Here is a 26237-nt window from a genome sequence, read left to right on the forward strand (position 1 = left end):
ATCTCAACTACCGATCCAAACTACTATGAGCTGTTATATCGAGTATTAGTGTTGTTACTTTTAGGCCTCATTTGAATTAAATAATACCTCATGTTTGCGTTAACCCTCATGTCGTCCTCCCGGGTCAAATTGACCCCGTCTCTTTTTGACTTTTCCTTCTTTCCTCCCTTCTTCCCTTCTTCCCTCTTTCTTTGCTCCCTCCTCCTTCCATACTTCTCTCCTCATTTCCTTCCATCCTTCCTTGCTGCCTCCCTCCCTCCTTACTCCTTTCCTTCATTCCTTCCTTCCTCCTTTCCTTCCTCCCTGCCTCCTTACTCCTTTCCTTCCTTCCTTCCTTCCTTCCTCCTTTCCCAGCAGCTGCACACATCCACGCTGACGTCATCATCTCAACTACAGGGATGAGCTGTTATATCGATTATTAGTGTTGTTTGAGTATTTAGTTATTATTCATTTCCTCTACATTTCAGAGGGTAATATTCTACTTTCTACTCCTCTAAACATTTTTTTACAGCTATATTCACATTTTATTATAATATATTTTATATTTGTGATGGATTTAGATTAAAAAAACATAAAATAAAATGTTTTTTAAACAATAAAACTTTCCTTCCTTCCTTCCTCCCTTCCTTCTTTCTTACCTTCTGTCCTTCCCTCCTTCATTCTGTCCGTCCATCCTTCCTCCCTTCCTTCTTTCTTACCTTCTGTCCTTCCCTCCTTCATTCTGTCCTTCCATCCTTCCTTCTTTCTTACCTTCTGTCCTTCCCTCCTTCATTCTGTCCGTCCATCCATCCTTCCTTCCTTCCCTCCTTTCTTCCTTCGTTCCCTCTTTTCCTCCCTCCTTCCTTCCTTCCTTTCATCCTTCCCTCCTTCCCTCCTTCCTTCTTTCTTACCTTCTGTCCTTCCCTCCTTCATTCTGTCCGTCCATCCTTCCTTCCTTCCCTCCTTCATATCCGTCCTTCCTTCCTTCATTCCTTCCTCCTTTCCTTCCTCCGTCCCTCCTTAATCCTTTCCTTCCTTCCTTCTTTCCTTCCTCCCTTCCTTCTCTCCTTATGTGTCCTTCCTCTTTTCCTCCCTCCCTCCCTCCCTCCCTCCCTCCTTAATCCTTTCCTTCCTTCTTTCCTTGCTGCCTCCCTGCCTCCTTACTCCTTTCCTTCCTTCTTTTCTCCCTTTCTTCCTCCTTTCCTTCTCTCCTTATGTGTCCTTCCTCTTTTCCTCCCTCCCTCCCTCCTTAATCCTTTCCTTCCTTCCTTCCTTGCTGCCTCCCTCCCCCCTTACTCCTTTCCTTCATTCCTTCCTCCCTGCCTCCTTACTCCTTTCCTTCCTTCCTTCTTTCCTTCCTTTCTTCCTCCCTTCCTCCCTCCTTAATACTTTCCTTCCTTCCTTCCTTCCTTCCTTCTTTCCTCCCTTAATCATCCCTTCTTCCTGTCCTTCTTGACCTTTGAGGACAACAGGAGGGGTTAACGCCTGTTGTCCTCAAAGGTCAGAAATGATAGAAAAGTTGAAAGAATAAGAGAAGAGATGCTGTTAAAAAGACATAAAGACAAACTAAAGAAGGTTTTTTCCTGCAGGATGATTTCAGTTGTAATAGCGAGAGTTATGCTGTAGATGGCAGTGTTGCTCTAACTCTGCTCTTAAGTTTAGGATCTGCAAAAACTAAACTTCTAACCACTTCACAAACTCCACCTGAAATGATTTCCTCTCATGAGATCTACTAAACTAAGAAAGTCTGCATCATATGTGAAGATAATATATGTAAAATGTATTCCAGTGGTCTGCTGCAGAAACTAAACCCAGGAATTTGCCCGTCCCTTTCTCGGAGATAAAGACGTTCTTGTTCCCAGCAGGGCAGACAATGACGGCCTCTCAGTCCCAGAGTCAGTCATGTGTGTCGCTGAGTAGGACATGAAGCGTCTAAGAGCACAAATATGCCCACTATCCACTTTCTGGTCGGTTAGGGTCAAACTCATTCTCATTCAAGGGCCACATACAGACCAATCTGATCTCATGTGGGCCGGATCATTAAAAAAATGGAGGGAAGGAAGGAAGGAAATAAGGAGGGAAGGAAGGAAAGACAGACAAAAGGAAGGAGGGAAGAAAGGTAGGAAGGACAGATGGAAGGATGGGAGGAATGACAGACAGACAGACAGACAGACAGAAGGAAGGGGGGAAGGACAAAAGGAAGGATAGAAGGAAGGAAGAAAGGAAAAAGAAAGGTAGGAAGGACAGAAGGAAGAAAGGTAGGAAGGACAGAAGGTAGGAAGAAAGGAAAAAGAAAGGTAGGAAGGACAGAAGGAAGAAACGGAGGAAGGACAGATAGAAGGAAGAAAGGTAGGAAGGGAAGATGGAAGGAAGAAAGAAAGGGAGGAAGGACAGATGGAAGGAAGAAAGGAAAAGGAAAGGTAGGAAGGATGGACAGACAGACAGACAGAAGGAAGAAAGGGAGGAAGGACAGAAGGAAGAAAGAAAGGAGGAAGAAAGGTAGGAAGGACAGATGGAAGGAAGGAAGAAAGGAAGAAGAAAGGTAGGAAGGACAGACAGACAGAAGGAAGAAAGAGAGGAAGGACAAAAGGAAGGCTAGAACGAAGGAAGACAGGAAAAAGAAAGGTAGGAAGGACAGAAGGAAGAAAGGGAGGAAGGACAGAAGGAAGAAAGGTAGGAAGGACAGAAGGAAGAAAGGGAGGAAGGATAGAAGGTAGGAAGAAAGGAAGAAAGGGAGGAAGAAAGAAAGGAAGGACAGAAGGAAGAAAGGGAGGAAGGATAGAAGGTAGGAAGAAAGGAAGAAAGGGAGGAAGAAAGAAAGGAAGGACAGAAGGAAGAAAGGGAGGAAGGACAGAAGCTGACTAGCGTGGCATTTAAAAAGATTAAAAAAAGATAAATCTCTAATATACACATTTTGAGTTATTACTGAAAAGTTTAAGAAACAAACCACAGTTTCAGTTTTAGTACATTTCGAGATTTTGTTCAGAATTTATTGAATGAAAATGTTTTATTTTGAAAATCACATCATGTTTAATTTCTCCTTGTCGTCAGCTGCGAAGACATTTTATTACCTGAAAACTGACACATGATGACAAACCTGCACAGCACCTCCGCTCATCAAAAAGCATCTCACAGCTAATGACAACACATTCTGGGGTTGTTTTTTGGCGAGGATGAGGAAGGAAGGAAGGAAGGAGAGAGGGAGGGAAGGAGGGAGGAAGGAAGGAAGGAAGGAAGGAATGGAGGAAGGAAGGAAGGAGGGAGAGAGGGAGGGAAGGAGGGAGGAAGGAAGGACAGATGGATGGAAGGAAGAAAGGGTGGAAGGAAGGAAGGAATGAATGAAGGAAGGAAGGAAGGCAGGAAAGAAGGAAGGAATGGAAGACAGCAAGGATGGAAGGAAGAAAGGACAGATGGATGGAAGGAAGAAAGGAAGAAAGGAAGGAAGGAAGGAAGGAAAGAAGGACAGAAAGAAGGACAGAAGGAAGGAAGGAAGGAAGGAAGGAAGGAAAGAACGAAGGAAGGAAGGAAGGCAGGAAGGACAGATGGAAGGAAGGAAAGAACGAAGGAAGGAAGGAAGGCAGGAAGGACAGATGGAAGGAAGGAAAGAAGGAAGGACAGATGGAAGGAAGGAAGGAAGCAAGGAAAGCAGGAAGGAGGAAAAGAGGAAGGAGGTAAGGAGAGAGGAAAGAACATCCTCAGCCGAACATCTTCTTAAAGTATGGTTTCATCATCTCCAGCGTGGCGGCGTCGACCGCCTGCGACAGACTCTTGGCCTTCATGATGCCTTCGTGAGCTTCATCGAACAGCTTCACGCCGAGCTGCTTCTTCACTCGCTCCGCCCAGGCGTTCAGCTTCGGCCGAGTCTCAAACAGGTTCAGGCCGGTTCCAACAGGCTGCGAAAACACACACGGATATATATTAACCATGAGGAAGGAAGGAAGGAAGGAAGGAAGGAAGGAAGGAAGGGATTAACGAGGGAGGGAGCCCACACGTTCAGCTTCGGCCGAGTCTCAAACACGTTCAGGCCGGTTCCAACAGGCTGCAAAAACACACACGGACATATATTAACCTTCCTGTTGTCCTCAGGTCAAGGAAGGACATGAGGAAGGAAGGAAGGAAGGAAGGAAGGAAGGAAGAAAGGAAGGAAGGAAGGACGGGAGGACGGAAAAGAGGAAGGAAGGAAGGAGGGAGAGAGGGAGGGAGGGAGGAAAGAAGGAAGGAAGGAAGGAAGGGAAAAGGAGGAAGGAAGTGAGGAAGGAAGTGAGGAAGGAAAGAAGGAGGGAGAGAGACAGTTAGCTAGTTAGCCGAGTTAGCCGCCGAGCTAGCCGCTTAGTTATCAGCAGAAAGCTCTCAGATGTAGCGTCCATGTTTCTGGTAGAGGTGGTGACTTTGATTGACAGGTGACACTTGGTAGGGGGCGGGGCTTCAGCGTTTGGGAGCAGAGAAAGAGGCTGATTTTTACACAACTTTGAAGCCTAATTTCATATATTTGGCGATTTTTTTTAATCATTCAAATTTGGCAGGGTGGTTAACAACACACTTTTCTGTGGTATGTCAAACTCAGAACACATATTTATTCTTACTTTACACTGACTTTAAAAAGGTAAATAACTATCCTCAACCATAATGTGTTTCCTTTGCCTGTGCTTTTCTAAAAAACCCACGAAAAGGACGAGGACAAAGGAAATGAATCACAAAGAAGATAAATACATGCTCATAGTCATTTATTTGACTTTTTTATTTTATCTTTATTTCCTGATTGTTTCTCATCTGTTTTTTCAGTTCATCACATTTCCTCTTAAGTTGTTTCATTATCTCATTTTTGCTTCGTATCTTTGTGAAACTCAGCTATAATCTCACATCAGTCTATATTTTCATGGTACAGGGGAAGCGGGGGATGTTATGCAATCATCTTGGTTAACATAGGGTTAACATATTTTGGCGAGGTGTCATTAAGTCAATCTGATAAATAAATATGCATACACACACTGATACAAATCTAGTTTCCTCCCACATGAGCTGATGCTATTTCCTGTGAGATCACGATCAAACAGCAGCAGCAGTTACAGCAGCAGTTAAAGCAGCAGCAGAAGAAGAAGCTCTTATTTTACTACCTGCAGCAGTTAAAGCAGCAGCAGAAGAAGAAGCTCTTATTTTACTACCTGCAGCAGTTAAAGCAGCAGCAGAAGAAGAAGCTCTTATTTTACTACCTGCAGCATTTAAAGCAGCAGCAGAAGAAGAAGCTCTTATTTTACTACCTGCAGCATTTAAAGCAGCAGCAGAAGAAGAAGCTCTTATTTGACTACCTGCAGCATTTAAAGCAGCAGCAGAAGAAGAAGCTCTTATTTTACTACCTGCATGATCTCCACTATAGCCACCACATCAGCCACAGAGATTTTGTCGCTGGCGATGAACGCTTTGGTCCCGATGAATTTCTCCTCCAGCAACGTGAGCGACTGATTCAGGTCCTCGACGGCAGCGTCCATCTTCTCCTTCGGGACGTCGCAGCCCATTACGACACCATACATAGTCTGCAGGGAGAGAGAGACACGTGTAAATAAATACAGTGAGCACAAGTGGAAGCAGTGATGTTTAGACTAGTAATAGGCAAGGCAGCTTTATTTATATAGAAACACAATGGCAACTCAATGTGCTTTATATAACACAAACCCAAAGAAACAAAGAAAAATAGGAAGAATAGAGCATTAAATAAAAGGTTGTAGCATAAAATAATGATTTGATTTGATTTAAAATCATTAAAAAGGACATAGAGTGCAATATGGGGAGGGTTAAGAACAATAATATAGGATATGAGATACCCAAATCTTGTAAGATACTTTATTTGGGAAATTTGACACAAGATATAATAGAAAAAGAGGATGAGTATCTTATTAAAAAGTTCTTAAAAAAGCAATAACAAGGTTTATGGTATAGAGCAGAACCACCGACCGTGGAAGGAAGGAAGGAGGGAAGGAAGGAAGGAAAGGAGGAAAGGAGGAAGGAAGGAAGGAGTAAGGAGGAAAAGAGGAAGGAATTGAGGACAGAAGGAAGGGAGGAAAGAAGGAAGGAAAGGAAGAAGGAAGGAAGGAGGGAGGAAAGGAGGAAGGAAAGGAAGGAAGGAAAGGAGGGAGGGAGGAAGCAAGGAAGGAAGGAGTAAAGAGGAATGAAGTGAGGAGAAAAGGAAGGGAGGGAGGAAGGAAGAAAGGAAAGGAAGGAAGGAAGGCAGGAAGGAGGGAGGGAGGAAGCAAGGAAGGAAGGAAGGAGTAAAGAGGAATGAAGTGAGGAGAGAAGGAAGGGAGGGAGGGAGGAAGGAAGGTTTTTAAAAATAGACTAAGGAGGCACCTGTTGTTGAAATACTCATGATTCTGATACGGTATCTTTTTCATATATATATATTTTAGTTCAATTCTTCTTGGACTGCCGGTGACGTGACCACTCGGACCTTGTTAGGAGGGTTAGGTTAGCTTTAGGTTAGTGTGTGTATATCAGGGGTGTCAAACATGCGGCCCGTGGGCCAGAACCGGCCCGCTGAGGGGTGTTGTCTGGCCCACTTTCTTTGTGTTTGTTTATTTCTTCCTTCCATCTGTCCTTACTCCCTTTCTTCCTTCTGTCCTTCCTACCTTCCTTTTTTCCTTTCTTCGTTCGTTCATTCGTTTGTTTGTTCCATCTGTCCTTGCTCCCTACCTTTCTTTGTTCCTTCCTTCCTTCCTTCTGTCCTTCTTTCCTTTCTTCCCTCTGTTCTTCCTTCTTTCCTTCCTCCCTTCAATCTGTCCTTCCTTCCTACCTTCCATCTTTTTAATGATCCGGCCCACATGAGATGAAAATGGTCTGTATGTGGCCCTTGAACGAAAATGAGTTAGGTTAGCTTTAGGTTAGTGTGTGTATATGGTCTCAGGAGGTTGAAAACGTCCATTTGGTGTTGTAGAAGGCATGAGGAAAACAAAGCTTTGCAGAAACGCTGACGGTGGCTCATGAGAAAAACAATGACAGCTTGTTTAGTGGTAAATATAAAGCTAACTGGCTCATATGTCTCCTCATGAGCTCAATAGGAGAAGAATTACCTGTTTTTGGGGGGTTTTAATGCGGGTGGAGGTATTTGCATAAACAAGCTAATCTCTGTTTTTACTCTTTGGAGTTTTGGCGCCATTTCTAAATGAACTGCAGTAACCTTTGTCTTCATCCTGTGCAGCAGTGTGACTTTTAGATAACAGCAGAGATCAGCAGCACAGACGAATGAGATATATATCAGGCTTTGATAAAAAATCACCAGAATGACCCTTTAACCCTCCTGTTGTCCTCGAGTTAAGGGAGGAAGAAAAGGAAAGGAAGGAAGGATGGAGGAAATAAGGAAGGAAGGAAGGTAGGATGGAGGGAGGGAGGGAGAAAGGAGAAGAGGAAGGGAGGAAGAAGGAAGGAAAGGAGGGAGGCAGAAAGGAAAAGAGGAAGGGAGGAAGAAGGAAGGAAAGGGGGGAGGGAGGGAGGAAAGGAGGAAGGAGGGAAGGAAGGAAAGAAGGACAGAGGAAGGAAGGTAGGAGAGAGGGAGGAAAGAAGGAAGGAGGGAGGGAGGGAGAAAGGAAAAGAAGGACAGAGGAAAGAAGGACAGAAGAAAGAAGGAATTGAGGGAGGAAAGAAAGAGAGAAGGAGGGAGGACAGATGGAAGGAAGGAAGGAAAGGAGGGAGAGAGGAAGGAAGAATGAAGGAAGGGATGGCGGAAAGGAAAGAAGGAAGGGAGGAAGGAAGGAAAGTAGGAGGGAGGCAGGAAAGAAGGAAGGAGGGAGGGAGAGAGAAAGGAAAAGAGGAAGGGAGGAAGGAAGGAAAGAAGGACAGAGGGAGGAAAGAAGGAGGGAGGGAGGGAGGAAGGAAAGAAGAGAGAAGGAGGGAGGACAGATGGAAGGAAGGAAGGATGGACAGAGGAAGGAAGGAAGGAAGGAAAGGGAAGGAAGGAAGGAAGGAAGGAAGGAAGGAAGGAAGGAAGGAAGGAAGGAAGGAAAGGGAAGGAAGGAAGGAAGGAAGAAAGAAAGAAAGGAAGGAAGAAAAGAAGGAACAGTCAAAACAGACAGGGTCAATTTGACCCGGGAGGTGGGAAGTTTTTTCCTCATTTGAATCTGAGGGTCAGTGTGAGGATAGAGGATTGTAACTCCCACTGAGGTAAAGGTGTGATTCGTGATATTGAGCTTTATATAAATTATATTGACTCATGTTCATGAATTTAATAACCAGTTTCTAAACAATAAACATGAGCACACCTGATACCAGTATGTCCCTTCCCTTATTTACTTATCTACTATCAAAGTCATAAAACAGAGTAGTGTATTTTATATCTTCAGACAGCTAGCACTTAACCCTCCTGTTGTGCTCAGGTCAAAGAAGGACAGAAGGAAGGAAAGGAGGAAGGAGGAAAAGAGGAAGGAAAGGAAGGAAAAGAGGAAGGAAGGAAAGGAGGAAGGAGGAAAAGAGGAAGGAAAGAAAGGAGTAAGGAGGGAGGGAGGAAAGGAGTAAGGAAGGAAGGAAAGGAGGAAGGACAAAAGACGAAGGAATTTAGGAGAGAGGGATGAAAAGAGGAAGGAAGGAAAGGAGGAAGGAGGAAAAGAGGAAGGAAAGAAAGGAGTAAGGAGGGAGGGAGGAAAGGAGGAAGGAAGGAAGGAAAGGAGGAAGGACAAAAGACGAAGGAATTTAGGAGAGAGGGATGAAAAGAGGAAGGAAGGAAAAGAGGAAGGAGGAAAAGAGGAAGGAAAGAAAGGAGTAAGGAGGGAGGGAGGAAAGGAGTAAGGAAGGAAAGGAGGAAAGGAGGAAGGACAAAAGACGAAGGAATTTAGGAGAGAGGGATGAAAAGAGGAAGGAAGGAAAGGAGGAAGGAGGAAAAGAGGAATGAAAGAAAGGAGTAAGGAGGGAGGGAGGAAAGGAGTAAGGAAGGAAGGAAAGGAGGAAGGACAAAAGACGAAGGAATTTAGGAGAGAGGGATGAAAAGAGGAAGGAAGGAAAGGAGGAAGGAGGAAAAGAGGAAGGAAAGAAAGGAGTAAGGAGGGAGGGAGGAAAGGAGTAAGGAAGGAAGGAAAGGAGGAAGGACAAAAGACGAAGGAATTTAGGAGAGAGGGATGAAAAGAGGAAGGAAGGAAAGGAGGAAGGAGGAAAAGAGGAAGGAAAGAAAGGAGTAAGGAGGGAGGGAGGGAGGAAAGGAGTAAGGAAGGAAGGAAAGGAGGAAGGACAAAAGACGAAGGAATTTAGGAGAGAGGGATGAAAAGAGGAAGGAAGGAAAGGAGGAAGGAGGAAAAGAGGAAGGAAAGAAAGGAGTAAGGAGGGAGGGAGGAAAGGAGTAAGGAAGGAAGGAAAGGAGGAAGGACAAAAGACGAAGGAATTTAGGAGAGAGGGATGAAAAGAGGAAGGAAGGAAAGGAGGAAGGAGGAAAAGAGGAAGGAAAGAAAGGAGTAAGGAGGGAGGGAGGAAAGGAGGAAGGAAGGAAGGAAAGGAGGAAGGACAAAAGACGAAGGAATTTAGGAGAGAGGGATGAAAAGAGGAAGGAAGGAAAGAAAGGGAAGAAAGGAGTTATTGTCACTAACTTGTCTTAATGATAATGTTTTAAATCTGTTTCTTGATCAGCTGCCAACTCACACCTGGACAACAGATGACTGGACTAACCTTTGGACTAATTCTGGCATATTTATAGATGTGTTTATTAATATGTACTGTCACTGACAAATAAACTAATAAAAATAAATATAAAGTGTTTTACTTCATCTTATCTATACTGCTGGAGTGTAAATCAGTAGTAGTGGGGGGGGGGGGGGGTGGCTTCTACAGAGCATCTTTTCATTATCATTTTTCTTTCTGTGTCACAGAAAGACTAATTGAACTTTGTTAAAGTTCTGCTATCAGCTATCAGGAAGTTAAAAAGCAATAACAAGGTTTATGGTATAGAGCAGAACCACTGACTGTGGAAGGAAGGAAGGAGGGAAGGAAGGAAGGAAGGCAGGAGGGAAGGAAGGAAGGAAGGAGAGGAAGAAGGGAGGAAGGAAGGCAGGAAGGAAGGGAGGAAGGAAGGAAGGAAAGGAGGGAGGAAGGAAGGAAGGAGGGAAGGAGAAAGGAAAGGAAGGAAGGAAGGAGGGAAGGAAGGGAGGAAGGAATTTAGGAGAGAAGGAAGGGAGAAAGGAAGGAAGGAAGGAAGGATGAAAAGAGGAAGGAAGTGAGGAGAGAAGGAAGGGAGGGAGGGAGGGAGGAAGGAAGGAAGGAAGGAAGGAAGGAGAGAAGGAAGGGAGGAAGGGAGGAAGGAAGGAAGGAGTAAAGAGGAATGAAGTGAGGAGAGAAGGAAGGGAGGGAGGAAGGAAGGAAGGAAGGAAGGAAGAGACATTGCAAGAAACTGAGCCTGTTCTATAGAAAAGAAATGCACAATATCAGAGAATATTCAAGTTTATCTTGTCACTAACTTGTCTTAATGATAATGTTTTAAATGTGTGTGGTGCTTTAGGTCAGGAGAGGTTACGGTTGGTTATCATGATCTGGGACTCGTACCCTGAGCAGGAAGACTTTGGACCCTTGCGCTCTGATGGTGGTGTGCTGCCAGGCCAGGTACTCATTAACACGAGCTCGCTGCTGCAGGTCAGCTGGATACCAGTGATCTGCAACCGTAGACGCGTGTTTCTCCGCCAGGTACTTCAGGATGGCGACGCTGCAGAGAAGAGAGAGAGAGAAAGAGAGAGCGTGGGAACAAATGAATGTTTTAATTTACAGCTAAATGACACAATCACATTTATTACTGGGGTGACATAACATGCTGTACAAACATCCCCCAACAATCTCAGTAATAAGGAAAATAAATAAACAATTATAATAGTTAGCAATAGTAATATTAACAGAAATTAACAATATTTATCATTGTGCTAATAATGTAATAATTACCAATTTAAATAAATAAATAAAATACAAAAACACAAAATTACTAAATAAATAAATAAAAGTAAAAGTGTAAAAGTAAATTAATTAATAATAATAATAATAATAATAATAATTAAAATAAAATAAAATAATAAAATTAAATAATAAAATAAAATAAAATAATAATAATAATAATAATACAAATAAAATAATAATAATAATAAAATAAAATAAAATAAAATAAAAAAATAAAATAAAATAAAATAATAATAATAATACAAATAAAATAAAATAAAATAAATAAAAATATATACATAAAGGTGGGTCTTTCTATTACCTTGGTCCAATTACAGAAGCTTGTCATTGTGGTGATTTAAATACAAAGCAATCACAAGTAGATGTTGGGATGTTTAAGATCAAAGTGTGAGTCAGGTGCGGTAAAGCTAAAAGCAGTTTTTCGAAGTTCAGACCGAACTCGTTGAACATGAAGTAAAAGCGGGGGGTCATAGAGCGGGTTTTGGGGTTTTGGGGGTTTTATAGATAAAGAGATATGAGTGAGTATCAAGTCTATCTTTGAGAGAATCCAACATGACTATACAAAATACAACGATGTGTATCATTAACATCTCCGGTAATAACTCTACAGAATTAAGAGGTTTAAGGAGTTGAAGAGGATTTGTGTCTATAAATGACATCATCGACATAAAAAAGCCCCAACAACCCTTTTTCTACAAGACATGAAAAAGAAGACTTTGTTTCTGTGGCGATAAACAACTTTTTTGCCTGAGTTGACATACTTATATTCTGTGACTCTCTCAATCATCATCGTGCATTAGTAGTAAAAAATACAGAAATCATTATAGTGCATAGTTCTGGATCTGGAGAAATAATATGAACTTTATTTTGTTAGCCGCCGAGCTAGCAGCTAAGCTAGCAGCAGAAAGCTCTCAGTCGTAGCGTCCATGTTTCTGGTAGAGGTGGTGACTTTGATTGACAGGTGACACTTGGTAGGGGGCGGGGCTTCAGCGTTTGGGAGCAGAGAAAGAGGCTGATTTTTACACAACTTTGAAGCCTAATTTCATATATTTAGCGATTTTTTTTTTAATCATTCAAATTTGGCAGGGTGGTTAACAACACACTTTTCTGTGGTATGTCAAACTCAGAACACATTTATTCTTACTTTACACAGACTTGCAGAAGGTTTAAAGAGCGCTGTAGGTTTTTAAATGCAAGATGTAGAGAGCCAGAAATATAATACAGTACTGTGTAATCTGTATATAGATGGGCATGACAGTTTACCAAAGATGAAATAATAGTGTTTATATAAAGAGTGAAATAAAAATATAATCGACCAACCAAATAAATGACTAACTGATATAGGGTTAGGGTTAGGGTTCGATGCTCCCATTGTAAACCAGGACAGGAGCTACCTGCCATTTTTAATGTTTTAGCACTGAAATAACTCACATGTAGGCCTATTGATTAAATATATTAGACTTTATGGTTTAAACTTTAATGCCTCAAAACAACAATCAGCATCACTGTCCAACAAACCATCATACTTTTATCAAATTTGGAGCAGCGGTGGCTAAAATATTAAAGATTTGTTTTCAACATTTCTTCTCAAAGCCAGTCTGTGTAAATGCACAGTCATTTAATCAAAACCAAACATCATTTCAATCTTGCATTTAGTCATTGTAACTGTTCTTGTGATGTGCAAATGTTCATACCGGCAAGCAGATACAATCAAGGAAGGAGTCAGAAAACTTTGCATAATCATCATTTGTTTGTCGAGCGGCTGTGAAACCTGGCCGGCGGCTTAGTTGGTATCAGATGCTTGAATGAGGTGTGAAAAAAAGAAAAAAAAAGTAATTTCTCAATGCTTTTAATGTTAAGTTAGAGTCCCCCAATGTTTCAAAACTTGGCAGCTATATTGACTGAGACTGGTGTGTGTTATGCTAGTAGCAGCTAAGATGAGGAACTACAAAGGTCTGCTTTCTAACTCTACGCCCCCGACATTTTTTAAACTTGTAGTCTTCAGCCTCAACCAATGCTGACTCAAATGAAATCATCATGAGTGAGGTGTGGAGAAAAAAGTAACCTCTCAATGCTTTTAATAGAGTCCCATGCTAATGCTAACACTGCACTCATATAACATTGTTGGACTTATGAGCAGAGACAGAGATATATCACCTTTTTATTGCATGAATGTTTCAAAACCTGGCAGCTACACTGACTGAGACTGGTGTGTGTTATGCTAGTAGCAGCTAAGATGAGGAACTACAAAGGTCCGCTAACCTTGGGTGTCTTTCTAACTCTACGCTTGGACATTTTTTAGACTTGTAGTCTTCAGCCCCAAACCAATGCTGACTCAAATGAAATCACCATGAGTGAGGTGTGAAAAGAAAAAAAGTAACTTCTCAATGCTTTTAATGTTAAATTAGAGTCCCATGCTAATGCTAACACGGCACTCATATAACACAGTTTGACTTATGATGGACAGTTAAAAAACAGATCTAAATCAATGCAGTAGAGACAGAAATGTATCACCTTTTTATTGCATGAATGTTTAAAAACCTGGCAGCTATATTGACTTAGACTGAGTGTGTTATGCTAGTAGCAGCTAAGAAGAGGAACTACAAAGGTCTGCTAACCTTGTGTGAAAACAAGAAAGCAAAAAGTAACTTCTCAGTGCTTTAATGTTAAGTTAAGAGTCCCACGCTAATGCTAACACTGCACTCATATAACATTGCTGGACTTATGATGAACTTATTATGCTAGTAGCAGCTAGTAGCAGCTAAGATGAGGAACTACAAAGGTCTGCTAACCTCGTGTGTCTTTCTAACTCTACTAAGACTTGTAGTCTTCAGCCCCAAACCAATGCTGACTCAAATGAAATCACCGTGAGTGAGGTGTGAAAAAAAAAGTAACCTCTCAATGCTTTTAATAGAGTCCCATGCTAATGCTAACACTGCACTCATATAACACAGTTTAACTTATGATGGACAGTTAAAAGACAGATCTAAATCAATGCAGCAGAGCCAGAGATATATCACCTTTTTATTGCATGAATGTTTAAAAACCTGGCAGCTACATTGACTGGGACTGGTGTGTGTTATGCTAGTAGCAGCTAAGATGAGGAACTACAAAGGTCTGCTAACCTTGTGTGTCTTTCTAACTCTATGCCCCTACATTTAAACTTGTAGTCTTCAACCCCAAACCAATGCTGACTCAAATGAAATCACCATGAGTGAGGTGTGAAAAGAAAAAAAGTAACTTCTCAATGCTTTTAATGTTAAATTAGAGTCCCATGCTAATGCTAACACTGCACTCATATAACATTGCTGGACTTATGATGAACTTATTATGCTAGTAGCAGCTAGTAGCAGCTAAGATGAGGGACTACAAAGGTCTGCTAACCTCGTGTGTCTTTCTAACTCTACTAAGACTTGTAGTCTTCAGCCCCAAACCAATGCTGACTCAAATGAAATCACCATGAGTGAGGTGTGGAGAAAAAAGTAACCTCTCAATGCTTTTAATAGAGTCCCATGCTAATGCTAACACTGCACTCATATAACATTGTTTGACTTATGATGGACACAGATCTAAATCAATGCAGCAGAGCCAGAGATATATCACCTTTTTATTGCATGAATGTTTCAAAACCTGGCAGCTACACTGACTGAGACTGGTGTGTGTTATGCTAGTAGCAGCTAAGAAGAGGGACTACAAAGGTCTGCTAACCTCGTGTGTCTTTCTAACTCTACTAAGACTTGTAGTCTTCAGCCTCAACCAATGCTGACTCAAATGAAATCACCATGAGTGAGGTGTGAAAAGAAAAAAAGTAACTTCTCAGTGCTTTAATGTTAAGTTAAGAGTCCCACGCTAATGCTAACACTGCACTCATATAACACTGTTTGACTTATGATGGACAGTTGATCTAAATCAATGCAGCAGAAAAGAAACGTGAAAAGAAAAAGTAACTTCTCAATGCTTTTAATGTTAAATTAGAGTCCCATGCTAATGCTAACACTGCACTCATATAACATTGTTGGACTTATGAGCAGAGCCAGAGATATATCACCTTTTATTGCATGAATGCTTCAAAACCTGGCCGCTACACTGACTGAGACTGGTGTGTTATGCTAGTAGCAACTAAGATGAGGAACTACAAAGGTCCGCTAACCTTGGGTGTCTTTCTAACTCTACGCTCGGACATTTTTTAGACTTGTAGTCTTCAGCCCCAAACCAATGCTGACTCAAATGAAATCACCATGAGTGAGGTGTGAAAAGAAAAAAAGTAACTTCTCAATGCTTTTAATGTTAAATTAGAGTCCCACGCTAATGCTAACACTGCACTCATATAACATTGCTGGACTTATGATGAACTTATTATGCTAGTAGCAGCTAGTAGCAGCTAAGATGAGGGACTACAAAGGTCTGCTAACCTCGTGTGTCTTTCTAACTCTACTAAGACTTGTAGTCTTCAGCCCCAAACCAATGCTGACTCAAATGAAATCACCATGAGTGAGGCGTGAAAAGAAAGTAACTTCTCAATGCTTTTAATGTTAAATTAGAGTCCCATGCTAATGCTAACACTGCACTCATATAACACTGTTTGACTTATGATAGACACAGATCTAAAGCCAGAGATATATCACCTTTTTATTGCATGAATGCTTCAAAACCTGGCCGCTACACTGACTGAGACTGGTGTGTGTTATGCTAGCAGCAGCTAAGATGAGGAACTACAGAGGTCTGCTAGCCTCATGTGTCTTTCTAACTCTGTGTCTTCAGCCCCAAAGCAATTCTGACTCAAATGAAATCACTTCCTCTGCAGCCACAGAAGGATTTTTATCCTACTTTTTACACTAAGAACACCTGAAAACACACTTTGAGGTATGAAATTTGGTTCTCAATCAGTAAAATAGGACATGATATTATTTTTTTTTCGGGCTTTTTTTTGCCTTTAATGTACAGGACAGTGGAGAGAGACAGGAAACAGGCAGAGAGAGGGGGAATGACACGCAGGATAAGACCGCTCGGCTCGGGATTCGAACCGGGGTCGCCTGCAACGAGGACTGTAGCCTCAAGACATAGGGCGGGTGCGCTACCCGCTGAGCTATGCTCAACCCGAGGACATGATATTATTTGATAGCAGTGTTTTAAAACCTAAAAAAATAGTCTCTCTGCTCTCTGAATGTTGTCAAGCTGCGTCTGTGCAAAATAATAACTGACATAATATTATTAAAACTGCTAGATAAGATGATTTATTACAGTAAAGATATAATATACACACCTTCCCATTCACTGCAATGAGAAAGTGTGACTGGTACTGTATCTATATATTATTAAAGGTTATTATGGGATGTTTTTTACTGGTTCTAATAAGTTTGACCCCCCCCCCCTGCTTTAAATCATCTGTAGATTTAAGGGAGTCTCTGTACCTCTCTGTCAGAACGAAGCTCCCGTCCTTCAAGGCAGGAACCTTCTTCATCATGGAAACTTTCCCAAACTCCTCGCTGTGTTGCTGCCCTGAGACAGAAAAAAAGCACAAACGAAGAAACAATGCAGCTGTTAAAATCTTGGTTTGGTCATATAAAGTGAATCATGTCATGAAACAGCATCAGAAACATGATACAATGGAATGAAGAGTTCATCTGAGGATTTTTTAATTTATTTTTAATTTATTATAATTTATTAATTTTATTATTTATTTTTATAATTATTTTTATTATTATTTTATTTATTTATTTTATTATTTATTTTTATTATTATTTTATTTATTTAATTATTTTATTTATTTATTTTATTATTTATTTTTATTTATTTATTTTATTATTTATTTTTATTATTATTGTATTTATTTATTTTATTATTTATTTTTATTATTATTTTATTTATTTGTTTTTGTGTTTGTTTTTATTTTTATTTTATTTTATTTGTTTTTTTTAATTTTTACTTTTTCTATCTTTTTTTTGTTTGTTAATTTTTATTTATTTATTTATTTTTTTCACAATTGATCAGAGGATTTATTTATTTATTTTTAATTTTTTATTATTATTATATTTGTATTATTCTTTTTAAAATTATTTTTTTTTATTATTTGTGTGTGTGTTTTTTTTTAAAATTTTATTTGATTTGATTTTTTAATTTTTTACTTTTACTATATTTTTTTGTTAATTGTATTTATTAATAAAAAGATGTTTTAAAAAAACAGGAAAAAAAAAGAAGCATGTGTTTCATGCTCTCTCTCTCCCTCTCTCTCTCTCTCTCTCTCTCTCTCTCTCCCCCTCTCTCTCTCTCTCTCCCTCTCCCTCTCGCTCTCTCTCTCTCTCTCTCTCTCTCCCCCTCTCCCTCTCTCTCCCTCTCTCTCTCCATCTCTCCCTCCATCTCTCTCTCTCTCTCTCTCCCTCTCTCTCTCTCTCTCCTCTCAAACACTTCTCTCCTGTGTTCTTTTCTCAGCGGGTCTCTGCTACACTCGATCACCTCACCGACACAGGAATGTTTTGTCTGGGTGCTTTGACCTTTGACCTTTGACCCTTCCCCATCCCATCCACTGGGCTGTTTGTACAGTCGGTTATCCAGGAGTTAACCCTTTATTATCCTTCCTTCCTTCCTTCCTTCCTTCCTTTCCTTCCTCCCTGCCTTCTCTCCTCCCTTCCTTCCTTCTTTCCTTCCTCCATCCCCCTTTCTTCTTCCTTCCTTCCTTCTTTCTTCCCTTCCTCCCTTCCTCCTTCTCTCTCTTTTCCTCCCCCTACCTTCCTTCCTTCCTTATTTCCTCCGTCCTTCCTTCTTTCCTTCCTTCCATCTGTTCTTCCTCCCTCCCTCCTTCTCTCCTCCCTTCCTTCTTTCCTTCCTCCATCCCCCTTTCTTCTTCCTTTCCTTACTTCCATCTGTTCTTCCTCCCTCCCTCCGTCTCTCCTCCCTTCCTTCTTTCCTTCCTCCATACCCCTTTCTTCTTCCTTCCTTCCTTCCTTCCTCCGTCCTTCCTTCCTTTCCTTCCTTTCAATGAGTGTCCTATAAAGGGTTAACGGAGAGGAGGGAAAAAAATTGTCTACCTTCCTTCCTCTTTTCCTTTCTCCCTCCCTCCCTCCATCCCTCCTACTTTCCTTCTTTCCTCTGTCCTTCCTTTCTTTCTTTCCTTCCTCCCTTCCTTCTTTCCTCCCTCCTCCCTTCCATCCATCCTTCCTTCCTTCCTCCTTCCCTCCCTCCCTTCCTTCCTTCTTCCTCCTTTCCTTCCTCCCTCCTTTCCTTCTTTCATCCTCCCTTCCTTCCTCCTTTCCTTCTTTCTTTCTTTCTCCCTTCCGTCCTTCCTCCCTTCCTCGTACCTTCCTTCCTCCCTCCTTCTCTCTTTCTTTCCTTCCTCTCTTCCTTCCTCCTCCCTCCCTCCTTCTCTCTTTCTTTCCTCCCCCTACCTTCCTTCCTTCCTTCTTTCCTCTGTCCTTCCTTCCTTTCCTTCCTCCATCCTCCCTTCCTTCCTCCCTTCCTTTCAATGAGTGTCCTATAAAGGGTTAATGGAGAGCAGCTGTGGATCCGACTCATGTACAAATCCTTGAACTCTCAACTAGAGGGAGGGGGAAAAATTGGCTACCTTTCTTCCTCCCTTCCTCTTTTCCTTTCTCCTTCCCTCCCTCCCTCCCTCCCTCCATCCCTCCTACTTTCCTCTGTCCTTCCTTTCTTTCCTTCCTCCCTTCCTTCTTTCCTTTTCTCCCTCCTCCCTTCCATCCATCCTTCCTTCCTCCTTCCCTCCCTTCCTTTCTTTCCTCCCCCTACCTTCCTTCCTTCCTCCCTTCCTCTTTTCCATTCTCCCTCCCTCTTCCTTCTTTCCTTCCTTCCTTTCTTTCCTCCCTCCCTCCTACCTTCCTTCCTCCCTTTCTTCCTCTTTTCCATTCTCCCTCCCTCTTCCTTCTTTCCTCTGTCCTCCCTTCCTTCCTTCTTCCTCCTTTCCTTCCTCCCTCCTTTCCTTCTTTCATCCTCCCTTCCTTCCTCCTTTCCTTCTTTCTTTCTTTCTCCCTTCCGTCCTTCCTCGTACCTTCCTTCCTCCCTCCTTCTCTCTTTCTTTCCTTCCTGTCTTCCTTCCTCCTCCCTCCCTCCTTCTCTCTTTCTTTCCTCCCCCTACCTTCCTTCCTTCCTTCTTTCCTCTGTCCTTCCTTCCTTTCCTTCCTCCATCCTCCCTTCCTTCCTCCCTTCCTTTCAATGAGTGTCCTATAAAGGGTTAACGGAGAGCAGCTGTGGATCCGACTTAGAGAGCATGTACAAATCCTTGAACTCTCAACTAGAGGGAGGGAAAAAAATCCTTCCTTCTTTCCTCTCTTCATTCTTTCCTCTGTCCTTCCTCTTTTCCTTTCTCCCTCCCTTCCCCCTTTCCTTCTTTCTTCTTCCTTTCCTTCCTCCCTCCTTCCTCCTTTCCTACCTTCCTCCTTTCATTCTTTCCTCTGTCCTTCTTTCCTCCCTCCCTTCTTTTCTTCCATCCTCCCTCCTTTCCTTCTTTCATCCTTCCTCCTTTCCTTCTTTCTTCTTCCTTTCCTTCCTCCCTTCCCCTTTTCCTTTCTTCCTCCCTCCCTTCCTCTTTTCCTTTCTCCTTCCCTCCCTCCCTCCCTCCCTCCATCCCTCCTACTTTCCATCTTTCCTCTGTCCTTCCTTTCTTTCCTTCTTTCCTCTGTCCTTCCTTTCTTTCCTTCCTCCCTTCCTTCTTTCCTTTCCTCTCTCCTCCCTTCCATCCATCCTTCCTTCCTCCTTCCCTCCCTTCCTTTCTCCCTCCTCTTTCTTTCCTCCCCCTACCTTCCTCCCTTCCTTCCTCTTTTCCATTCTCCCTCCCTCTTCCTTCTTTCCTTCCTTCCTCCCTTCCTTCCTCTTTTCCATTCTCCCTCCCTCTTCCTTCTTTCCTCCCTCATTTCCTCTGTCCTCCCTTACTTCCTTCTTCCTCCTTTCCTTCTTTCATCCTCCCTTCCTTCCTCCTTTCCTTCTTTCTTTCTTTCTCCCTTCCTACTTCCTTCTTTCCTCCCTCCCTCGTACCTTCCTTCCTTCTTTCCTCTGTCCTTCCTTCCTCCCTCCTTCTCTCTTTCTTTCCTTCCTCTTTCTTCCTCCTCTCTTCCTCCTTTCCTTCTTTCCTCCCTCCTTTCCTTCCTTCTTCCTCCCTTTATTCCGACTTTCCTTCTTTCGTCTGTCCTTTGTTCCCCCCTCCTACCTTCATTCCTTCTTTCCTCCGTCCTTCCTACCTTTCCTTCCTTTCCTTCCTCCATCCTCCCTTCCTTCCTCCCTTCCTTTCAATGAGTGTCCTATAAAGGGTTAACGGAGAGCAGCTGTGGATCCGACTCATGTACAAATCCTTGAACTCTCAACTAGAGAGGGAGAAAAAATTGGCTACCTTCCTTCCTCCCTTCCTTTCTCCTTCCCTCCCTCCCTCCCTCCTTTCTTTCCTTCTTTCCTCTGTCCTTCCTTTCTTTCCTTCCTTCTTTCCTTTCCTCCCTCCTCCCTTCCATCCATCCTTCCTTCCTCCTTCCCTCCCTTCCTTTCTCCCTCCTCTTTCTTTCCTCCCCCTACCTTCCTCCCTTCCTTCCTCTTTTCCATTCTCCCTCCCTCTTCCTTCTTTCTTCCCTCCTTTCCTTCCTTCTTTCCTCTGTCCTCCCTTCCTTCCTTCTTCCTCCTTTCCTTCCTCCCTCCTTTCCTTCTTTCATCCTCCCTTTCTTCCTCCTTCCCTACTTCCTTCTTTCCTCTCTCCCTCGTACCTTCCTTCCTTCTTTCCTCTGTCATTCCTTCCTCCCTCCTTCTCTCTTTCTTTCCTCCTCCTACCTTCCTTCCTTCCTTCTTTCCTCTGTCCTTCCTTCCTTTCCTTCCTCCGTCCTTCCTACCTTTCCTTCCTTCCTTCCTCCTTTCCTTCTTTCTTTCTTCCTCTTCCGTCCTTCCTTTCTCCCTCCCTCCATACTTCCTTCTTTCCTCCCTCCCTCGTACCTTCCTTCCTTCTTTCCTCTGTCCTTCCTTCCTCCCTCCTTCTCTCTTTCTTTCCTCCCCCTACCTTCCTTCCTTCCTACCTTTCCTTCCTTTCCTTCCACCATCCTCCCTTCCATCCTCCCTTCCTTTCAATGAGTGTCCTATAAAGGGTTAATGGAGAGCAGCTGTGGATCCGACTCATGTACAAATCCTTGAACTCTCAACTAGAGGAGGGGGAAAAAAAATGGCTACCTTCCTTCCTCCCTTCCTCTTTTCCTTTCTCCTTCCATCCCTCCCTCCCTCCATCCCTCCTACTTTCCTTCTTTCCTCTGTCCTTCCTTTCTTTCCTTCCTCCCTTCCTTCTTTCCTTTCCTCCCTTCCATCCATCCTTCCTTCCTCCTTCCCTCCCGTCCTTTCTCCCTCCTCTTTCTTTCCTCCTCCTACCTTCCTCTTTTCCTTTCTCCCTCCCCCTTCCTTCTTTCCTCCCTCCTTTCCTCTGTCCTCCCTTCCTTCCTTCTTCCTCCTTTCCTTCCTCCCTCCTTTCCTTCCTCCCTCCTTTCCTTCTTTCATCCTTCCTCCTTTCCTTCTTTCTTCTTCCTTTCCTTCCTCCTTTCCTTCTTTCTTTCTTTCTTTCTCCCTTCCGTCCTTCCTCCCTTCCTCGTACCTTCCTTCCTTCTTTCCTCTGTCCTTCCTCCCTCCCTCCTTCTCTCTTTCTTTCCTCCCCCTACCTTCCTTCCTTCCTTCTTTCCTCTGTCCTTCCTTCCTTTCCTTCCTCAATCCTTCCTTCCATCCTCCCTTCCTTCCTCCCTTCCTTTCAATGAGTGTCCTATAAAGGGTTAACGGAGAGCAGCTGTGGATCCGACTCATGTACAAATCCTTGAACTCTCAACTAGAGGGGGGGGGGGGGGAGTGTCTGGAAATGAAACTATGCATATTTCTGAGGTTGGAGTTTATGTAACAAGCTGAAATCCTGCCGGACGTTCAACTCTGCGAACCAACAAACTCTCATATCTGTTTTATTTCCTCTTCAAACAACAACAACCAACATTTCAACAGTCAGAGGACTCATATCTGAAAAAGTGTCTTAAAGAAAAGGTTCATAGGTCTTTCTACAGTATCTTTAACCTTTGACCCCGTCTGTTCTGACTGTTCCTTCTTTCCTCCCTTCCTTCTGTCCTTCCTTCTTTCCTTTCTCCCTCCCTCCTTTCCTTCCTTCCTCCTTTCCTTCCTTCCTTCCTCCTTTCCTTTGCTTCCTTCCTCCCTCCTTTCCTTCCTCCCTCCCTCCTTCCTTTCCTTTCTTCTTCCTCCCTCCCTTCCTTCGTTCTTCCTACCTTCCTTCCTCCCTTTTTCCCTCCCTCCTACCTTCCTTCCTCTTTTCTTCCTCCCTCCTTCCTTCTTTCCTCCCTCCCTCCTACCTTCCACCCTTTCTTCCTCCTCCCTTCCATCCATCCTTCCTTCCTCTCTTTCCACCCTTCCTTCCTCCTCCCTTCCATCCATCCTCCCTTCCCTCCTCTTTTCCTTTCTCCCTCCCTCCTTCCTTTTTTCCTCCCTCCCTCCTACCTTCCTTCTTTCCTCTGTCCTTCCCCCAACTTCCTTCCTTCTTTCCTCTGTCCTTCCTTCCTTTCTTTCCTTCCTTCCTCCCATTCTTTCTTTTCCTCCCTCCCTCCTTCCTTCTTCCTCCCTCCCTCCCTCCCTCCCTTCCTTCCTTGACTCTAGGTTGGTTGTCACAATGTGTCAGAGTGTCTTCGCTAGTTAATTACTTCTTGTTACAATAAGTTATAAAAGTGAACGTGATAGTGAGTTTGAGTCATTTCAAGCCAAAACCGTGAGATTAAATTTGATGTAGAAGAAGAATAATCAGGCCCGCCGCTCCCCATACGCAGAGTACGCAGAGCGCGTAGGGCCTCAAGTACCTGGCGGGGGCCCCCAAAATTAAGGTTGCTAAAAAAATGTCATGATAGTTATTATATTATTACATTAAAGACATTATATAAATTAGTAATGAACAGTTAATTGTGTGCCCTATTACTCAAAACACATGAGTTACCTCGTTGGCTTCGTGCCGTGTAAAGGAGGAATTATCTCTGAACACTTAAACACCTTGTACCCACGTCTGTCCTTCCTTCCTTCCTTCCCTCCTTCCTTCCTTCCATCTGTCCTTCCTTCCTTCCTTCCCTCCATCCTTCCTTCCTCCCTCCCTTCCTTCCTGCCTTCCTTCAATCCCTCACTTCCTTCCTGCCTTCCTTCCTTCCATCTGTCCTTCCTTCCTTCCTTCCCTCCATCTGTCCTTTCCTTCTTCCTTCCTTCCTCCCTTCCTTCCTGCCTTCCTTCCTCCCTTCCTTCCTGCCTTCCTTCCTTCCATCTGTCCTTCCTTCCTCCATCCATCTGTCCTTCCCTCTTTCCTTCCTCCCTTCCTTCCTCCCTCCCTTCCTTCCTGCCTTCCTTCAATCCCTCACTTCCTTCCTGCCTTCCTTCCTTCCATCTGTCCTTCCTTCCTTCCTTCCCTCCATCTGTCCTTTCCTTCTTCCTTCCTTCCTCCCTTCCTTCCTGCCTTCCTTCCTCCCTTCCTTCCTGCCTTCCTTCCTTCCATCTGTCCTTCCTTCCTCCATCCATCTGTCCTTCCCTCTTTCCTTCCTCCCTTCCTTCCTTCAATCCCTCCTTCCTTCCTTCCTCCCTTCCTTTATATAAGAAATGATATAAATGAGTTTCTTAATTGTGTGCCCTATTACTCAAAAAAAGCTTAGCAGCGGCCCTGAGATTAATGACTGAATAGATGTTTTGATTATAAGCTAATTCTCACAAGAGTAAAAAATGTGACAACCAACCCCGGTCTCCCCTATTATTATTTTAAGATAAGAAATGTCGTCTTCAGCGTATTAGAAGTGAAGTACTTCCCGGAGTGAAAACAACGTTGTTCCCACTGATAAACACACATATCTCTTCCTGCCTTTGTTCATATGGGGTTTTTGTCACTATGACTAATTAATAGTGAAGTGTGTTTTTATGTGTCCAGGGTTTTCAGCTACTTACACAAAGTCACATGTTTGATTCTGTGAATACCTCTGATGACACATTATGAGCAAACATTTGAGATTAAATTTGCAGAAAAAGACGTAATAATATAATAATGGGTTTTTTTATAATACTGATTTAAAATCTTGGTTTGCTCATATAAAGTGAAAATGCATTAGAAACATGATAAAATGGAATAAAGAGTTGATCTGAGGATTTGTTTATTTATTTTTAATTTATTATTATTTATTTATTTTGTTATTTTATTTTATTTTTATTATTATTATTATTATTTGTATTTTATTTTATTTATTTATTATTATTATTATTATTTTGTTTTTTTGTGTTTATTATTTTATTTTATTTGTATTATTATTTATATTTTATTTTATTTTAATTATTATTTGTATTTTGTTTTTATTTATTTATTTATTATTATTATTATTATTATTATTATTTTGTTTTTTGGGTGTGTTTGTTTTTATTTTATTATTATTTATTTATTTGTATTATTATTTATTATTATTATTATTATTATTATTATTTTTTTGGGCTTTTTGTGTTCATTATTATTTTTATGTTATTATTATTTTTTTATTATTATTATTATTTTTTTGTGTGTGTGTTTATTTTTATTTTTATTTTATTTGTTTTTTTTAATTTTTACTTTTTTTTACTAATTAGTTTTTTTTTAAACACTGATTTCATGACATATTATGGCATTATAATAAGAGATAAATATAAATAATTAACACTGGAACCATCACAAAGCTACTGCGGTGAAGTTGGTTTCAGGTTGGCAACATATTATTTTATTTTATTTTTATTATTATTTATATTTTGTTTTTATTTTTATTTTATTTTTTAAATTAATTTATTATTATTATTTTCATTATTATTTTATTTTGGGTTTTTTGTGTGTTAATTGTTTTTATTTAATTATTATTTATTTATTTTATTTTATTTTTTGTTTTTTTGTGTGTGTTTGTTTTTATTTTTATTTTTATTTTATTTCTTTTAATTTATACTTAATATAAGGGTTTTTTTAACACTAATTTCATGACATATTATGGCATATAATAAGAGATAAAATATAAATAATTAACACTGGAACCATCACAAAGCTACTGCGGTGAAGTTGGTTTCAGGTTGGCAACATATTATTTTATTTTATTTTTATTATTATTTATATTTTGTTTTTATTTTTATTTTATTTTTTAAATTAATTTATTATTATTATTTTCATTATTATTTTATTTTGGGTTTTTTGTGTGTTAATTGTTTTTATTTAATTATTATTTATTTATTTTATTTTATTTTTGTTTTTTTGTGTGTGTTTGTTTTTATTTTTATTTTTATTTTATTTTTTTAATTTATACTTAATATAAGGGTTTTTTTAACACTAATTTCATGACATATTATGGCATATAATAAGAGATAAAATATAAATAATTAACACTGGAACCATCACAGAGATACTGCGGTGAAGTTGGTTTCAGGTTGGCAACATATACTCAGATATTCATTGTGGGTTCAACAGTGGGTTTAATAGGAAGTTAGGAAGGAGGGAGGGAGGAAAGAAGGAAGGAAGTTAGGAAGGAGGGAGGAAAGAAGGAAGATATTCATTGTGGGTTCAACAGTGGTTTCTACCTCGCTGTCACTCAGTGCAAAGTTAACACACAATGGTTTTACTATGTGGCAGACACACCTCCACTTATCACCTTAACCCTGCATACACTTCAACTTTAACATGTGACAGCTGTCATTCTTCTTCCATAGCCTCCATGTAAATACAATACACAATGTTTTTGCTATGCAAACAGACACACCTCAAATATCTGTTCTACTTTACTTAAACATGTTTTTAATCTATTCATTTTCTTTAACTATGTACTCACATTCTTGTTTATTTATTGTACTAATGCACTTTGTAGTCACATTCATATTTATTATTTATATTTGCACTAAATGTCACCTGGTTTATATTGTTTGATGTGCTGTTGTTGTGTTATATGAGCCTTGTAAAGTGTAATGAGTGCTTTGAAAGGCGCCGTTAAATAAAATGCATTATTATTATTATTATTATTATTTTATATGGAAAAGTCATTTTTCTTCCATAGCCTCCATATATTGTGACCTACAGTAGACACCCTAGGTCAATGCACAATGGTTCTGCTATGTGGGACCAAACAGACACACCTCAAATATTTGTTGTTTTGCACCTTCTAATTTACTTAAACATGTTTTTAATCTATTCATTTTATATGGAAACACCATTTTTCTTCCATAGCCTCCATATAATGTGACCTACAGACCCCCAGATCAATGCGCAATGGATTATAAATTAGACACAATCAACTCAAAGTGAAAAAAGTTCTTCCATAGCTTCCATATAATTACAATGCACAATGTTTCTGCTATGCAAACAGACACGCCTCAAATAT

At 41.1% G+C, this 26237-nt stretch overlaps 1 protein-coding gene and 1 long non-coding RNA gene across 2 annotated transcripts in view; one reads left to right on the plus strand and one right to left on the minus strand.

Moving 5' to 3' along the window:
• Positions 1-2930: 2930 nt before the first annotated feature.
• Positions 2931-26237, minus strand: part of LOC128365507 (glutathione S-transferase theta-3-like) — a 38813-nt gene continuing 15506 nt past the window's right edge. The window contains exons 3-6 of the mRNA XM_053326264.1: positions 16296-16383; positions 10486-10642; positions 5334-5510; positions 2931-3872 (exon numbers count right to left, since the gene is read on the minus strand). Of these exons, the coding sequence (XP_053182239.1) occupies positions 3675-3872; positions 5334-5510; positions 10486-10642; positions 16296-16383 (620 nt within the window). The 3' untranslated portion in view covers positions 2931-3674. The remainder of the gene's footprint in view (positions 3873-5333; positions 5511-10485; positions 10643-16295; positions 16384-26237) is intronic.
• On the plus strand, positions 12709-13793 carry LOC128365514 (uncharacterized). The gene is made up of 3 exons (XR_008321809.1): positions 12709-12749; positions 12969-13243; positions 13761-13793. It is a non-coding gene; the product is annotated as an uncharacterized LOC128365514 (long non-coding RNA).

Source organism: Scomber japonicus, chromosome 9 (assembly GCF_027409825.1).
Source record: "Scomber japonicus isolate fScoJap1 chromosome 9, fScoJap1.pri, whole genome shotgun sequence".
NCBI classification, from domain to species: domain Eukaryota; kingdom Metazoa; phylum Chordata; class Actinopteri; order Scombriformes; family Scombridae; genus Scomber; species Scomber japonicus.